This window comes from Haliotis rubra, unplaced genomic scaffold, assembly GCF_003918875.1.
Source record: "Haliotis rubra isolate DU_JTF1 unplaced genomic scaffold, ASM391887v1 Scf621, whole genome shotgun sequence".
Classification (NCBI taxonomy): domain Eukaryota; kingdom Metazoa; phylum Mollusca; class Gastropoda; order Lepetellida; family Haliotidae; genus Haliotis; species Haliotis rubra.
This window is the reverse complement of record NW_025767326.1, coordinates 511,098-529,502: the sequence shown is the minus strand read 5'-3', so window position 1 is coordinate 529,502 and position 18,405 is coordinate 511,098. Positions and strand designations below refer to the sequence as shown.

The window sequence follows — 18,405 nt, the reverse complement described above, 5'->3', positions numbered from 1 at the left end:
TGTTTCATTAACGATGCATCCCGCAATATTCCAGCAATGGCCTAAATACTACTGTTTATTCTATCAACGATGCATCCCACAATATTCCAGCAATGACCTAAATACTACTGTTTGTTTCATTAACGATGCATCCCGCAATATTCAAGCAATGGCCTACATACTACTGTTTGTTCTATATTACAGCTATATGACTGCGGCCTATGAACAATCTTTCACACCGCATTTCACCAGACAAAAACTGGTTCAGTTGTAGGAATTATTTATTCATGAATAATATGGCCACGATGGTGACCAGAATGCCTACACTTGAAGTCATCATATTGGCTGCTGATGTTGGTTTTGGACATTCCTTCTCGCCTTCGGCCTTAGGCTTTTCAGTTGGAGTGTTGATCATTGGCGTCGTTGGTTTGAAGAATCCGTTGTCTTGGATCAGACTACGGTAGTACACTGACGAAGATTTAGGATGACGTGCACGGCTAGGGTCGCTGAAGTTGACGTAGTAGAGGCCGTAGGCAGCTGTGTAGCCGAAGTTCCACTCGAAGCTGTCGATGAGGGAGTAGACCATGTAGCCACGGACGTCAACGTCATCGAGCTGTATTGCTGGAACACGCAACAATTCACAAAACGTATTTAAATTTTCAATGAATTTACATTATGTGGAAGTTGGGTTTAGATGGTGTTTAGGATGTGCGAAGATGGCTAATGTCATGCTTTGCTTGTTTGTTGTCAACGCTGCACTCAGCAATTTGCCAGTTCCCTTGCGGCGGTCTGTACATAATCGAGTCTGGAAAGACAGTCCAGTGATCAACAACATGAGCATTGATCTACCCAATTGGATACGATGACATGTGTCAACCAAGTCAACGAGTCTGAACACCCGAACAGCTAATAGCATTTGTTCAGACCCAAAACATGCTGAGATCGAAACATGTTTCGTGTGTGTTTTTTGTCAACAGTGAATCGTGGCATGGTCGTATCGTGTACCATCTTTATTGTAATAACACAACAAAATTATATGAATTATGCAATGCATTAATATCAAGATCGACCTACGGGTTAAGCTGAGACCAGATGTAATTTCTACCAAGCAATCATTTCGTTCAGTATTTCATGAGTGGGTGAGTGAGTTTATTTTTACGCCGCCTTTAGCAATATTCTAGCAATATTGTGGCGGGGTACACCAGAAATGGGTTTCACATATTGTGCCAATGTGGGGACTGGAACCCGGATCTTCGAGGTGACGAGCGGGCGCCTTAACCACTTGGCTACTCCACCGTCCCCAAAGTGTTTTATAAGTGAGTACTATGATTACAACATGTGCTAAGCAGACATATGTCGAGAACATATTGGGCATCATTTTTTTTCATATGTTTCACGTAGCCACGAGGTTATGAACATGGGTCAGTCGGTCGGGGAAAAAAATTAAAAAGAAAACATTATTTGAAGAATGTCCTTAATTCTCATTTATTGCAATACTTATTACAATTTCTCGCGTTCCTTGGACTTGTGGCAGCGACTGATAAACTTATTATATGACAAAGCGATACGTTTAGGTTCGAGTCGGCGGTGTTGGAATGAAAAGAAAGGTGTTTTTTTTTTTTTTTTTTTTTTTGTTTTTGTTTTGTTGTTTGTTTTTGTTTTGTTTTTGTTTTTGTTTTTGGGGGGGGCAATCATCACAAGTCATGTGAATCTGTTCACCCAGCATGGACGAGTTGCGTGGATATATGCGCTATATAAATATTCTATAATATTATCTACATTGTCATATATTAAAAGCTAAAGTGCTTGAAAGTGAGTGATACTTTTTGTACTTGCTAGTCCTATCTTCTCACAAACTAAGCCCCCAAAATATGTGTTACGTTTCTGATATCAGCAATCTCAAAATGAGTTTTATATAAATATATTTAGGGATTCTTTCTTTTCAATATGCTGCGCATACAAAGTATCTCACGGTAAGGGCCGGTGGTGAAGTGGAGTGGTTAAAGCCTTCGCTCGTCACGCTGAAGACCCGGGTTCGATTCCCCACATGGGTACAATGTGTGAAGCCCATTTCTGGTGTCCCCGCTGTGATATTGCTGGAATATTGCTAAATGCGGCGAAAAACTAAACTCACTCATCTTATTTCGCAGGCCAAGTCGTACTACTTTTCAATCTCGTGGTCCCGAATCTTACCGAAAGGAACGTCAGAAGTCGAAGTTACCTTTCAATACTTCATTAGTGTGGGACTTGATGTACTGCACTCTGTCCGTATCTTGAATTGTCCCTGGCTTGTCCCCCACGCCGTTACTGGTAACGTAGACAGGGATGTTGCCATACCGCTGTCTGAACCGTCTCAGTATCATCCTCAGTCCCTTGGGGTTCACATCAGTCGAAGGGGAACCAGTTCTGTATACAATATGAATTCGTGTGAGTAGCTGAACGTTATGGATGCACGATGTCAACGTTTTGGCAGAGATGCAAGTGACTGTGGTCAATAGCTGCTGTTGAATTTAAAGAAAGACATACGTCCTGACAAGACAACACCTGGACTGAGAGGTATGCTTTTCAGTCAACATGGATTAATGCATACTGGGGATGGGGGTGGGGGATGGGTCATTATGAACAGATATTTTGTCCAGACTGGGAAAGGAACATTTTTTTTTCATTTATTTATTAATCTATTTATTTATTAATTTTATTCATTTATTTATATATTTTTATTATTATTATTATATTTTTATATATTTTTCTTTTTTTTTTGGGGGGAGGGATGGGCGTGGGGCTCGAGTTATTCCCCAAAAGATGATTAATATTAAGTTGAGATTTAAATTAAAATTAAACTTGAAATTAAAATTATTCGGTTCAACTTTGCACAGATGAAATGTGCAAAAATACATATCGGGTAGCTGCCTTTTCCTTCCAAAAATATATCTATCTATCCCTACAACTAATATAAGTTCACTTACTCGGTGACAGCCCTGTCATCAAGGATAGATGGCGAGGCGGAGACGTTGTGACGTCGCTCCTGGACAAAGCTGGATGAGAGGTAGCTGATGCCAAAGAAGTCCGCCGAACCTGAAAAATGATGTACACAGATTGTATCATGTAATATTAACTCGAAAGAGGACTTCAGATCGAATTTTTTTTATTTAACAAGATGGCTGTCAAGAAGTCACGGCGCCTCAGCAGCCATACTGACGTGGCGAACGGTTGAATATAAAATGAAGCACAGATGAGGGAATGCGAATTCAGAACATATACTAAGCAGCAAAAGAAACGTCAGTTTGGAATTTTCCTTCGCAGAAACGGATAACTATAAACTCATTTAATGTTTTGTTTGTATATTTTTTAACAACATCTTCAACTTTACCTGAGCAAAGACATTCCTTCCCGAGGGAAAACATCCTTACTTCTTAATAATGCCCGAGGGTCATGCTTTATCCAACTTATAAACCGACCGAAGATATACTTTAGATATGATTTCAATATTTGGTATTTACTGTTGAAATCAACTGGGATGAGACTGGCAGCCGACACCTTGCCTTGCACGCGCAATGCACGTGCTCTGCACGCGCGCTGCCCGCACAACCCGTCTTGGGAGGATCACACGGTTCATGCTGACAAACAATCTCATTCTTCACAGCGATCCTTCGTAGCCTAGTGGATAAAACCACCAAGCTAGTAAGCGAAGGGTTGCGGGTTCGAAACCAGATATCGGCACTATATGTTGGAAGTTTTCAATAATGTCATATTTTACGATCGCATTCAGTGATAGCAGGACAAAGTTATATCAATTTTCAAAACAAGTAATAATTCAAAGTCAAGGGTTATTCCTCAGAAAATCCCTGGGATGCGGGCAATTCTGTAGAACATCCATGGCGAATGTGCCTGTAGAGGTTTACTCTGTAAAAGAGTGACGTCACCGTCGGTTTATAACTCGGGTTTATGCCCTCTGTGGCACTCGGCAAATTAATGGATCTGGGTCAAGATAACCTGTGTGGTACGCAGTGTGTTTCTTATGTCCATGTGTGCAGCCGTAACGTAAGTTTAAAGATTAAAGGGGTTTTTTTTAAAATCAAAAACAAAAAAGAGCGTTGTTAAAACGACCGTAGTTAGACTTACGCCGATAAATCAGTATTTCGATCTTGTTTCAACTTCATTATATTAGTGATGGCAGTCACATGGATTTGTCACATTACATCCCATTTTAAGTGATTTTCCCAATATCATTATATATTAATTAAAAATAATTGCTTATTAATGTAGCGCCTTTTCTCGTCATTGAAAGTCTGCTCAAAGTAAGTGAGTGAGTGAGTATGGCTTAACGCCGCTTTTAGCAATATTCCAGCAATATCTCGGAGGCGGACACCAGTTTAATGACTTCACACATTGTACCTATGTGGGGAATTGAACCCGGGTCTCCAGCGTGACGAGCGAACGCTTTAACCACTAGGCTAACCCACCGCCTCTCTGCTCAAAGGCGCTTTTGAGGAAAGACAGCTTGGTCACACAAGTCCTGTTTTAACGTAAACATCTAAAAAGGTGTAGAGTGCATTATTATATTAAGAGATTAATATTGAATCAGCAGATTTTGTATTCTCCCTGTATGCCTATTGTAATGTGTGTCCCTTCACCTCTGATCATGTTCTTCTCCGGCTCTGTAAATACCGGGAGACGGGATTGGTTCAGATTCTGTTCCCTGCTTCTGAGGGACACCGCTCTCTTCATGACGTCAGGGTATTCCCCGTCCAACAGCACTGGGTCAACGAACCAATCACAGTCGAAGGCAAACTTCCGGTCTTGAGCGGCCCAATCACCAGGATCCCTTTCCGTCTTTGGTATTGCCCAAGGATAGAACACTGCAAGTCCTACTTTTCCTAGAAAGTAGCAACACCTACATGTATACAGTGCTAAATTTTGACAGGAGGACGTTAGTGAGTCAAAGGTGCACCTTGGCATCGCGTCAATTGCATAAGAGTGGGTAAGTTTAGTTTTACGCCGCACTCAGCAATATTCAAGCTATATGGCGGCGGTCTGTAAGTAATCGAGTCTGGACTAGACAATCCATTGATCAACAGCATTAGCATCGATCTACACAATTGGGAATCGATGACATGTGTCAACAAAGTCAGCGAGCCTGACCACCCGATCCCGTTAGTCGCCTCTTACGACAAGCATGGGTTACTGAAGATCAATATTCTAACCCGGATCTCCACGGGTCCAATTGTAGAAGAAGAAGGAAGAAAAAGGTAATTACAGTGACGGAGACTGACTGAGTGTTGGTTTTACGCCGCTTTTAGCAATATTCCAGCAACATCACGGCGGGGGACACCAGAAATGGGCTTCACACATTGTACCCATGTGGGGATTCGAACCCGGGTCCTCGGCGTGACGAGCCAACGCTTTAACCACTAGGCTACCCCACCGCCCCTACAGTGACGGAGAAGATATACATGTGTATCATGTAATTCTAATGTATGCTTGTAAGAGAAGACAACAGGATCGGGTGGTCAGGCTCGCTGACATGGTTGACACATGTCATCCCAATTGAGTAAATCGGTGGTTATGCTGTTGATCACTGGATTGTCTGGTCCAGACTCGATTATTTACAGATCGCCGTCATAAAGCGGGATAATTGCGGAGTGCGGCGCAAAACAACAAACAAACATGTTACTGACACAATGCTTCGCTGGATCATTAAACTTCTAGATTGACGCAAACGAGTATTGTCGAGTTGTTTTACCATTTTGAATGTCCTTAAATTCATTCTGGTAGATTCTGTATGATGTAGCATGCGCCTTGATCATGTTGTGAGCGGCCTTGTAACCTTGATCTTTGACCCCGGGAGCATGCAGACCCAGCTCGTATCCCATCAGAGCTAAGACATTAGGTTCATTTTGGGTAACCCATGTTTTCACCTAAAACAGAACCTCAATTGTCATTACGAACAGGGGAGTAAATAACCACGCACAAATTGAACTGATTAACTGATACAAACACATGAACTACCACGGACGATATATACATGTATGTATTAATGACATTCAGTTGCAAATATTGAGATCATAAAAAAAAGACATTTAATTCAAGGTTTCAACATTACACACATAAACTCAAATAATGAGTGATCTTGCGGCGCCGTTAGAAATACACCTACAGTATCACGGCGCGGAACTTAACAAATGGGTTTTACAAACTGTTCTTGTATCAGATTCGAACCTGAACTATAACATGACTAGTGAACACTTTAACCGCTAAGCTACGCATAGCACCTACTTGTGGGTATTACATACTTCAGCATATTTTCTTATGAAACATGTCAACATATACTGAGGGAAAAAAATAAGGGATCACATGACAGCACTAGTGTTCCTATAGTTTTTGCCAGGTTTCTCTACAAGCTGTGCGATACAAAGCTTGTGAAGAAACCTTGGAACAAACTTAGGGATAACTTGTGCTTTCATGTCATCTCTTATTTTCCCCCTCAGTATATATATAATTATTGTAGAATGTGTAATATGTAAGAGAATGTATCACGCTGTGATGGAATATAGGTCATTATAAACCAACAGTGACGTCACTCTGTTGTTCTTAGGGGACACCTTTTCTCGTAATATCCCTCAAATCTGATACAATCTCGCTTCCTCGGGCAATTATCTTAATAACTCCCCTGTGCCCCGGGGATTATCTTAATAACGTTCCTCTGCCCGGGGAATTCTGAGGAACAGCCCTTGACTTTGACTTATTACTTGTTTTGAAGATTGATATGACTTTGTCTTGCCATCACTGAGTGCGATCTTAAAATATGACATTATTGACAATTTCCAACATGTAGTACCGACACCCGGTGTCGAACCCTCAACCCTTCGCTTACCAGCTTGGCGGTTTTATCCACTAGGCTACGGTGAATCGCTGTGAAGAATGACATTGTTTGTCGGTATGAACCGTGTGTTCCTCGCATGATGCGTAGTGCGGGCAGGGCACAGGTAGCGCGTGCGGAGCACGTGCATTGCGAGGCGTCGGCTGCCAGTCTCATCCCAGTTGATTTCAACAGTAAATACCAAATATTGAAATTATATCTAAAGTATATCTTCGGTCGGTTTATAGTGCTTCCGGCCCTTGAGCATTTCCCGCGGGAAGCGGGCTTACTTTTCAATAATGCCCGCGGGTCATGGTATATCCTACACGTATTACCTTATCCCCGAAGTTCTGAAAGCATATTCTGGAGTAGTTCCCGAAGGCTTCCACTATTTTGTCATCCAGCCAACCGTCTGTAATGGCCGCCGGCGTGTCCCACTGGTGTAGGGACACAATTGGTTCAATCTGAGCATCAGCCAGAGCCAACAGCAGCTCGTTGTAATAGTTGATACCATCTTGGTTAATTTCTTCTGACGTTCCTTTCGGTAAGATTCGGGACCACGAGAGTGAAAAGTAGTACGACTTGGCCTGCGAAGTAAGATGTGTGAGTGAGTGAGTGAGTTTTATGCCACTTTTAGCAATATTCCAGCGCTATCACGGTGGTGAACACCAGAAACAGGCTTCACACATTGTACCCATGTGGGGAATCGAACCCGGGTCTTCGGCGTGACGGGTCATTAGGCTACCCAAACGCCCCTGAAGTAACTTAGATGGTCAGCTGGTGGTACACACCTCTCTTGGACAGTTCACCAATATAAAAGCGGAAAGCACCAGAAACTAGCGTGGACAGAAGGACCCAGTTTTTTGGCACGATGAGTGAAGGATTTAAAAAATAACCCTTAAGCTACCCGACGGCAACAGTTGTGTACATCGTCAGTGCATAAGAAAACCCAGTCCTGACTATCCTCAGAAACATATTCCATCTGTTACAATATATTTAGTGAGTGAGTATGGTTTTGCGCCGCTTTTAGCAATATTTCAGCAATATCACGGCTGGGGACACCAGGAATGGCCTTCACATATTGTACCCGTGTTGATATTTGAACCCAGGTCTTCTGCGCGACGTGCGGACGGTTTAACCACTAGGTACACCAACGCCCCACAATATATTCAGCACTATGACTACGGTTATAACGAACTAAAAGGGACCAGTACTATCAACTACCGTTATAACGAAATGAAAGGGACCAGCACTATAACTACCGTTATGACGAACTCAAAGGGACCAGTACTATAACTACCGTTATAACGAACTCAAAGGGACCAGTACTATAACTACCGTTATGACGAACTGAAAGGGACCAGTACTATCAACTACCGTTATGGCGAACTGAAAGGGACCAGTACTATCAACTACCGTTATAACGAACACAAAGGGACCACTACTATCAACTACCGTTATAACGAACTCAAAGGGATCAGCACTATAACTACCGTTATAACGAACTCAAAGGGACCAGTATTATCAACTACCGTTATAATGAATTCAAAGGGACCGGCATTATCAACTACCGTTATAATGAATTCAAAGGGACCAGTATTATCAACTACCGTTATAACGAACTCAAAGGGACCGGTATTATCAACTATCGTTATAACGAATTCAAAGGGACCAGTACTATCAACTACCGTTATAACGAAATGAAAGGGACCAGCACTATAACTACCGTTATAACGAACTAAAAGGGACCACTACTATCAACTACCGTTATAACGAACTCAAAGGGACCAGCACTATAACTACCGTTATGACGAACTCAAAGGGACCACTACTATCAACTACCGTTATAACGAACACAAAGGGACGAGTATTATCAACTACCGTTATAACGAACTCAAAGGGACCAGTACTATCAACTACCGTTATAACGAACTCAAAGGGACCAGTACTATAACTACCGTTATAACGAACTCAAAGGGACCAGTACTATCAACTACCGTTATAACGAACTCAAAGGGACCAGTACTATCAACTACCGTTATAACGAACTCAAAGGGACCAGTACTATAACTACCGTTATAACGAACTCAAAGGGACCAGTACTATCAACTACCGTTATAACGAACACAAAGGGACGAGTATTATCAACTACCGTTATAACGAACTGAAAAGGACCAGTACTATCAACTACCGTTATAACGAACTCAAAGGGACCAGCACTATAACTACCGTTATAACGAACTCAAAGGGACCAGTACTATCAACTACCGTTATAACGAACTGAAAAGGACCAGTACTATCAACTACCGTTATAACGAACTCAATGGAACCAGTACTATCAACTACCGTTATAACGAACTCAAAGGGACCAGTACTATCAACTACCGTTATAACGAACTCAAAGGGACCAGTACTATCAACTACCGTTATAACGAACTGAAAAGGACCAGTACTATCAACTACCGTTATAACGAACTCAATGGAACCAGTACTATCAACTACCGTTATAACGAACTCAAAGGGACCAGTACTATAACTACCGTTATAACGAACTCAAAGGGACCAGTACTATCAACTACCGTTATAACGAACACAAAGGGACCAGTATTATCAACTACCGTTATAACGAACTCAAAGGGACCAGTATTATCAACTACCGTTATAACGAACTGAAAGGGACCGGTATTATCAACTACCGTTATAACGAATTCAAAGGGACCAGTACTATCAACTACCGCCATAACGAATTCAAAGGGATCAGCACTATAACTACCGTTGTAACGAACTCAATGGAACCAGTACTATCAACTACCGTTATAACGAACTCAATGGAACCAGAACTACCAACTACGGTTATAACGAGGGACCCTCAATATTCGTTTGTTATAACTACTTCGTTTGTGCTACTTATTTGGACTAAAATATACAGCACGTTCTCCGACCCAAAAACAGTTTGTTATATCCGTCATTTCGTCATAAGCACGTTCGTTATAAACGTAGTTACTATACTTGAGTTGCAAGAATTCGAGTTTGAACAAAGTCCTCGCTTCACAAAGAGATTGTGACGCTACGAATATTCCATGCTTTAACACAGGGTTAAGAAAGTTGAAGGTTAATGGTATTCTCACCCCCATGTTCTTGAGCGCACCAACATCCTCGAGATAATGTGTGAAAGACATGGCTGCCTTATCTGCTGTCTGGTTAAACAGGGTCCTTCCAGGCGTCCTCAGGTATACGTCCCAGCTGCTGGGTCCTCGTCCTGTGAATATCAGGAGGACATGGTGGATGTGGTATCAGACATCACATACTGAATTCTCTGCATATTACACTTTCATGTTTGGTGAGTTAGGAATATTAAATAGAGACGTATAATGTGTATTATAATGTTTGAAAAATATAAAAGCTATTTTTTAATGCCTAGGGGTTGACACTCTACAAACATAATCATGCTTACATGAAAAAAGTATTTTCAACGGTCACTATTATGATTGCAATAACTAAAACGATACATATGTCATTGGTATATATGTTCCGTGCCAAAGACAATGTAAGCTTGAGTAGATGGTTTGTATTCAAGAAAAAAGCTATTGCGAGAAAATATAATATATGCTAGTCGTGTAACTGCCATTTCCTTGTACTTCATAAACTTGGACATCAGTGAAATAAGATACGTTTGATAGGAGGCTGGAACGTGAGGATATACCTTCCGTATCAACAGCGCCTTCTATCTGATAAGCGGTTGTAGCCGCTCCCCATTCAAAGTCAGCAGGGAAGTCTTCAAGGAGGACGTCGTTCTCGTATAGCATTGGTTTTCTGTTAGGGTCCGTCAACGCGCCTGGCTTGAAACCATTGTCTTCAAAGACCTTCAAATGCATGGTTAAACGATAAACCAAGGAGGGGATTAATCTACGTTCTGCCATGTTTCAAAATGGCGAGTCTGACACTAAATTTTTCAGAAGGAATCGTCAGCTGAATATTATGTGGGTTTGTTTTGTAAAGCCATGAATAGCGGCCACATTGTAGTTCCGACATTCGTGGGTATTGTTGGTTAATTTTGATTAACCTGTGGTGAGATTGTGTCTGTCGTGCTCGGCGAAATGGATTGAGCGGACAATCTCGGAGATTGATATGACTGCGTGTCATCCCATTCCACTTTTGTGTAGAATATCAGGTATTATTGTTGAACATTGACTTCTTTGATTGGCATTCTAGAAGTTGGGTAGATGAAGAATGAGAACTATTTTTATGCATATACAACTTCTTTATTCTATATAGGCGACGTTTCACCATAGATTCTAATGTCGTTGTCAAGCAAGTGGTACATGGGAAGTATATTTGGTGATATAATAATAAAATTAAAAAATAAATAATATATACATGAAATGTTTGTACAATAGACTGGGGATGAGGCGAAAATGAGTTGTTTATACAATAGAAGAGGTTGATAACACTGGACAGCAAGCAGCCCCCTTCACCATCAGCCTCCCGTTCATTGGACCAACTAGCCATCACACCCGACGAATCCTCAAACAGCAAGACAACACTGATGTCATCTTCCAAAGAGGCAACACTATACAGAACCTCCTGCAGGCCACAGGCAGACGCACCCCGGCAAAGAAGCCAGATCCCGCAGGTGTCGTCTACCAGATAGAATGCGACTGCGGCGAACCCTATATTGGTGAAACATCAAGACCAGTCACCATTAGGATCAAAGAACACCAGGCCTCAGTAAGAAACAAAGGCTCTAAATACGCCATAACCGACCATCTTAAAGCCAACCCAAACCACAACATCAGTTGGAGCACCACCAAAGACATCGAGAGGAACCAGCCTGATTTCAAAACCCGAAAACTACTTGATGCTGTCCACATAAAGATGTGGAAGTCGCGGTAACTGAGCGGGTTAGGCGGCTGACTTTGTGTGCTGGCGATTAGATGCCTGACTCTGAGGGTGTGAGTTCGAATCCCGGATCGGGCTCAACTCCAAAAAGTACTAGAATTTGTACTTTAGTAAGAAAGTGTAATCCCAAATATAACATATGTTATAAAGAAGATTTGCCCAGCCATCAACAGAGATGAAGGGTATTTCATGACCAAGGACTATCATCACTTACTCAGTTAATTTCATGTAAACTTACTCAACCATTGTACATTATCCATTATCTTACCTCACACATAAATGTCGCTTTCTGATTGGCTGAGTGCTCTTCTATTATTTTCAATGTACCCCGCTTACAAGCGAGTAACATTTCAATGTACCCCGCTGTCAATAGCAACTCATTTGGTACTTCGTGGTAGTAATTCTTTATCTCGAATAACGTTGAATCACGTATGATGTACGGAAAGTACCGATGTTTTGCGAATGCAAATCGATGGAAGGGAGATAACTCTTAATCTGTTTTTCTTGTCAGCAAATTCTAGCGATGGCTACAAAAAGAGATTCGTACCCGTGCTTCAAACAATTCAAAATTAACATTAAGGTGTTCGGTAAAATAAATATGTTGTTCACTGGTCCCTCGGGGCCTATGGGTTGATGTACCCTCGATGGTTTTTTTTATGTTTCCCTCGCCCTTCGGGCTCAGGGAACATAAACAAACATCTAGAGTACATCAACCCATATCCCCCTCGTGACCAGTGAACAACTTATATTGTGTAACACTGTACCTTATCCATTGTGCAAACATCACTTCACTACTGGCTTCCCAACAGTCCCTTTATCACCTATGTAAACAGCCTATGTACATCATTCCCTACTGGCTGCCCATCAATATCCTTAATCTCTTATGTATACAACCAAGTACATGTTCTTTATTGGCTTCCTGTGTTATCAACCTCTTCTATTGTATAAACTACTCATTTTCGCCTCATCCCTCATCTATTGTACAAACATCTCATGTATATATATCACCCAAATTACTTCCCATGTACCACTTGCTTGACAACGACATTAGAATCTATGTCGAAACGACGCCTATATAGAATAAAGAAGTTGTATATCCATAAAAGTAGTCCCCATTCTTCATTATTGGTGAACATTATTTAATGGCGATGAGCCATGTAACTATTCAGCTATCCTATACATACGTGTCGTAGGAAGGCCGCAGATGCTTTTGGTTTTCTTGTCCTCTCTGGACTGTTAAAGTCAACATAGTGTGTTCCGAATCTTTCCGAGTAGCCACGATCCCACTCGAAGTTGTCTAGTAGTGACCATGCTGTATATCCCTTCACGTTCACCTTGTCATAGTCGATAGCTGTGAACAGATCGTGCTTATTAAATATCAGTGACTGAGTTTAGCTTTACGTCGCATTCAGCAATAGTCCAGCTATATGGCGGCGGTCTGTAAATAATCGAGTCTGGACCAGACAATCCAGTGATCACAACACCATCGATCTACGCAATTGGGATACGATGACATGTGTCAACCAAGTCAGCGAACCTGACCACAGGATCCCGTTAGTCGCCTTTTACGACAAGCATGAGTTGCTGAAGATCAATTCTAACCCGAATCTTCACGGGTCAAATATCAATGAGTGTATTAAGACTAATGCAGCGTTGACCAGTATTAGCATATCCCGACGTGTCAGCTCAATGTGGTAGGAAGCCCGAAGTTATGCAGATATTAGACGTTTACCACCTCATATATTTTTCTGAAAAACCTAGAAACATAATTCCAACCCACAACAACTGATTTTGATGTATCCAAGGGACGTAACTCTGTATAGCTAATTGCGGCGCCTCAGACACCAGTGTTCCCTGGTTAAGACTTGGAAACAAATATTTATTTGTTTTAAAGCAAAATGGGACAGTGCACAAACTATAACATGGTGTTATGATAAACATCACAGATAATGTACGAATATCAAATAATATGTATATTTAGTATTAATTTATATTAATGAAATGCTTACTAAAAGTGTTAAAGAGGATCGGTTGGTTTTATGCCGCTTTGGAAAGTATTTCAATCAGTGCGAATTTCACTGCGTCAGATGGATTTCATACCACATTGTTTGTGATACCTCGAACCATCACCATGACGACTCTGGGTTCGAACACTTTATAATAGGTGTATAACATCACGAAGGCAGGAAACTGAACAGCGAAATACTGCTGCTGTAACCACCCCATCACTTCTGCTCTTTTGTACTGAAATACTGTACTCGTCCCAACTAAGAAATATGGGAAATTAACTAAAATGACAGGTATTTTAGCACTATTCGAAAAACTTTGCTCGCAAGTGTTTCCTTCTAATCTAAATCAGATCTTCCGGTTTGTGAGGTCGCTCTGGTGTGATAATGGAGAATGTCTTCAGGCCTCTGTTTAGAAAGCCAGAAACTGCGTAGAAAGTTACAAGATGTTGATGAAATCCATTATTAGGGATTCTTATCACACGTGGTCAAAAACCTAGGGTGTGACTGGGCTTCCTAGGCCCAGTATAACCAGGCAAAAAGGGTAGCAGGACAAGGGCTAAAGGCACAATGTCTCACATTTTCGACAATATTTGACATATAATTGAAACTTCGAGGCGAACAGCTTCCAAACACACTTGCCATATATGGAATGTAAACGATTGCGGTACATCGAAAACTTTGTATTTTAATATTGTATATTGTATTCTAAATACGCACACTTTCTTTTTCTTTTTTTTCTTTTGGGGTGGGGGTGGGGGTTTAATATATTATATGGTAGCTTCCCTGATAGTTAGTATTATTCACAGAGGCGTGTCACGCTTAGAAACATTACAAAAACATATAGGTATATAGACCCTACCCTAGTACTATATAAAAGGAAAGGGATATAACGACGGAACCACCCCCTCCTCGATCAAAGTTAGATTTCAACACGTAAACTATTTGTAAGGCCCCGTCGAGGCCCACGGATCGAAAGCGACATATTGTCCCTACAAAATGAGCTATAAATTGTCACAATCGGATCATTATTTCAAAAGTTATACGCCACGACTCACCGAAAACAGCTACCTCCGCATTTCCAAGGCATTTTCTCCAAAACCATCGGCAATCATACTCACTTGTCAGCCATAGATGGCCTTGACATTTAAGTGGTTTTGGAGAAAATGCCTGCTTACTGTCGAGGAAATGATTTCTAGATGTTGCAATAAGTTTTAGACCCGTGGAATACTAGCTGTATTCGAGAGAAATACCTTATGTCCGTTTAGAGAAATGTCGCTCATTTGGTGTGACATATATCTGATAATAATTACATGGGTGTCAGACAATTTCCATTTTTTGTACAGCCGTCCATTTTTGTTCGAATTTCGGTCATTTATGCTCCGACCGCCTCCGTGGTGTAGTGGTTAAAACGTCCGCCCGGAGAGCGGAAGGTCGTGGGTTCGATCCCCGACCGCGTCATACCAAAAGATGTTAAAATATGGTACTTGTTGGTCCCTGCCTGGCGCTCGGCATTAATGGGTACAACAAGGACTGGTCGGCTTGGAGTCAGTATAATGTGTCTGAGTGGGGTATTCATGCTTCACTGCGGCATGGTATCTCAGTGGGCTAGCACTATAAAACCAGCTTCAGTCTGGGCAGGGAGACTGTATAAATAGAGTATCCCTGGTCTGGGCTAGTACAAGCAGCCGCAAATACACATACACACGCATGCACGTCGTCATATGAGCGAAATATTCTCAAGCACGACGTTCCATTTCAATGTCAAATGTTCTCATTTCACTTTTATTGTATAAATTGTTTTCGTCACGATATGGCTAAGATATTGCCGACGTGACGTTAAATATTAACTCACTCACTCACTCAAGCACGACGTTAAACCCAATTTCACCTCACCTCCTCTCACCTTATTTATGCTCCATACCTGGAAAGTTCTTAGTTCGATCCGTGTTTATTCCATGTTGGAGCATAACGAATATTTCTAATCATATTCGACGGCCCAAGTTTTGAAAACCGTTTATATATTCAGTGATGTATATGGTTTGTGTACACCTACCTTTAAGTACTTCGTTGATGTAGTACCTGTAGAAGTATACCCTGTGTTGGTCATTGAGGGTACCGTTGTTGTCAGACAGGCCGTTCTCGGTGATGTAGATGGGGACATCGCCGTAGTTGTTCCTGACCCAGTTGAGAATCTTCCTGACCCCCCAGGGAACCACGTATAGCCATGATGACCCGGACCTTCAACATGCATGGGATGCAGTGAGAAACTAGAAATTAGCGTGTTAATCGTCATGACAACGACATGCTGATTGATTGATTGTTGTTTAACGCCACACTCAGCAATATTCTAGCTATATGGCGGTGGTCTGTAAATAAATAGTGCCTTGACCAGACAATCCAGTGATCAACAGCATGAGCACTGATGGTTTATTTGTTTTACTGTTTGTTGTTTTACGCCGCACTCAGCAATATTCCAGCTATATGGCGGCAGTCTGTAAATAATCGAGTCTGGGTAGGATAATCCAGTGATCATCAGCATAAGCATCGATCTACACGATTGGGAAACGATGACATACGGTGGGTATAAGTGAGTTGTTCAATTGATTGAACACATGGTTTAATTGTTTTATTGTTGGTTGTTTAACGCCGCACTCAGCAATATTCCAGCTATATGGCGGCAGTCTGTAAATAATCGAGTCTGGGTAGGATAATCTAGTAATCATCAGCATAAGCATCGATCCCGTTAGTCACGTCTTACGACAAGCATGGGTTACCGAAGACCAATTCGAACCAGGATCTTCACGGCTGTGTACATGCGGAAGATGACGGATGAAGAACAGTAAACTACAGTTATAACGAACTCAAAGAGACCACTGAGTTTACTTATTACCGTAGATCGTTGTCCAAGGGCCCGGAACTGTAACAGTGCGTTATATCCACAGTTTGTTATAAGCGTGTTTGATATAAACGATGTTTATCGCATTACTCACTTTAACCATTTAGGGTCAGGTTCATCCTTTATGCCTCGATCATTGAAGTAGTTGGGCTCTTTACGTCCAGCCAGATCTTCATCTTGCATCTGCACCAACTGTGTGGTGTAGTGGTTCATCCCGAAGAAATCGTGAGTTCCTAGAGTGAAAAAAGTTACATATGAATGCTGAGCTATCACTTTATGGTAGGATGTCAGTATGTTGAAGACATTGTTGTGGCTTTGAATATCTGTCTTTTAATTCAAGTTGTCTGAATAGTGGGCGCCAGCTGTAAGGCAGGACATGCTTAACCCTTTCGCGAACACCTGGTGTCATCATTGACTTTGACTGATCTGTTTGACCTTTTCACTTAATGGATTCTACTTCTGAAGAAAGTCAAGATTCGGTATACGTTTGCACTGACATTGTTTAAGGAACGAATCATACGTATGTTATGCTTGATCACGTAAGAACCGTGAAGATCCGGGGTAGAATGAGCCTTCAGTAACCCATGCTTGTCGAAAGAGGCGACTAACGGGATCGGGTGGTCAGGCTCGCTGACTTGGTTGACACATGTCATCGATTCCCATTTGCGCAGATCGATGCTCATGCTGTTGATCACTGGATTGTCTGGTCCAGATTCGATTATTTACAGACCGCCGCCATATAGCTGGAATATTGCTGAGTGCGGCGTAAAACTAAACTCACTCACATACTTGATCACGTAAGGTAACCGCAAGGTTTAGAGGACGTGATCCACGTTATGCTTGCGCCATGTGGGGTTATCTCAAGGTTTAGAGAGCGAGACCTGCGTATGTTATGATTGCACCATGTGAGGTGATCTGAAGGTTTAGAGAACAAGGCTTATGTGTATTATGCTTGCACCACGTCAGGTTATCTCATGGTTTGGAATACGAGGTCTACGTATTTTCTGCTTGCACCACGTGACTTGATCTCATAGTTTGGAATACGAGGATTACGTATGCAATTCTTGCACCACGTAAAGTTATCTCAACGTTGAGAGACAAAACCCTCCCCTAGGCATTTTAGCAGGGCGGGGCGCCCTGCCCTTTTATTTTGTGACCTGCCCTTTTTCTAAGGCACCCTACCCTTCTGACAAGTTGTTGCAAAATTCCTGTCCAGGAAGAACAGAGGAATATGAAACTGTGCTCTGTCAGCCTGTTCTTCAAAAGACTTCTATACAAAATACGATAATTGATATGAACACTTGTTTGTTTTTAGTTTTTATTTTATGTTGAAGTTAAGTGAAATAACTGTGCCCTTTAAGCCTTTGAGAATCATATGCATGGATAACCTGATACATGGAAATCTGTCACTGCATGCCCCTTTTGAAATAGGGGTGCCCCTTTGAAATGTGTTCGTCCTGCCCTTTTGGATCCTAGGGGAAATACTGACTGAATATCATGCATACGAAGCCTTTGTAACATATGCGTGTACAACGTGGAGTGGTACCGATGTCCTGATCCACCAGTTTAACCCAGTGAGACAATCTGTATAATGAACTGTTTTGTGGGATAGTGGCATGGCTCAATGGCTATCCTGTATTGTTTAAGATTTGGGTCGGCTTCTCCCTATGTGTACAACGTGTGAAGCCCAGCCCAAATACCCCACTCCACCCTGCACCGGTCGCCATTTGAATGGAATATTGATGGAAGCTGTATACTGTACA

General features: G+C 41.8%; 1 protein-coding gene across 1 annotated transcript in view; it reads right to left on the bottom strand.

Annotated features, from left to right (window-relative positions):
• Window positions 1–242: 242 nt before the first annotated feature.
• The window catches only part of LOC124256256 (lactase-phlorizin hydrolase-like), a 57,317-nt gene continuing 39,154 nt past the window's right edge, over window positions 243–18,405 (bottom strand). The window contains 11 exon segments of the mRNA XM_046690221.1: window positions 243–600; window positions 2,201–2,385; window positions 2,946–3,054; window positions 4,614–4,856; window positions 5,723–5,897; window positions 7,174–7,425; window positions 9,967–10,097; window positions 10,542–10,701; window positions 12,922–13,088; window positions 15,800–15,984; window positions 16,737–16,875. Coding sequence (XP_046546177.1) covers window positions 257–600; window positions 2,201–2,385; window positions 2,946–3,054; window positions 4,614–4,856; window positions 5,723–5,897; window positions 7,174–7,425; window positions 9,967–10,097; window positions 10,542–10,701; window positions 12,922–13,088; window positions 15,800–15,984; window positions 16,737–16,875 — 2,090 coding nt within the window. The 3' untranslated portion in view covers window positions 243–256.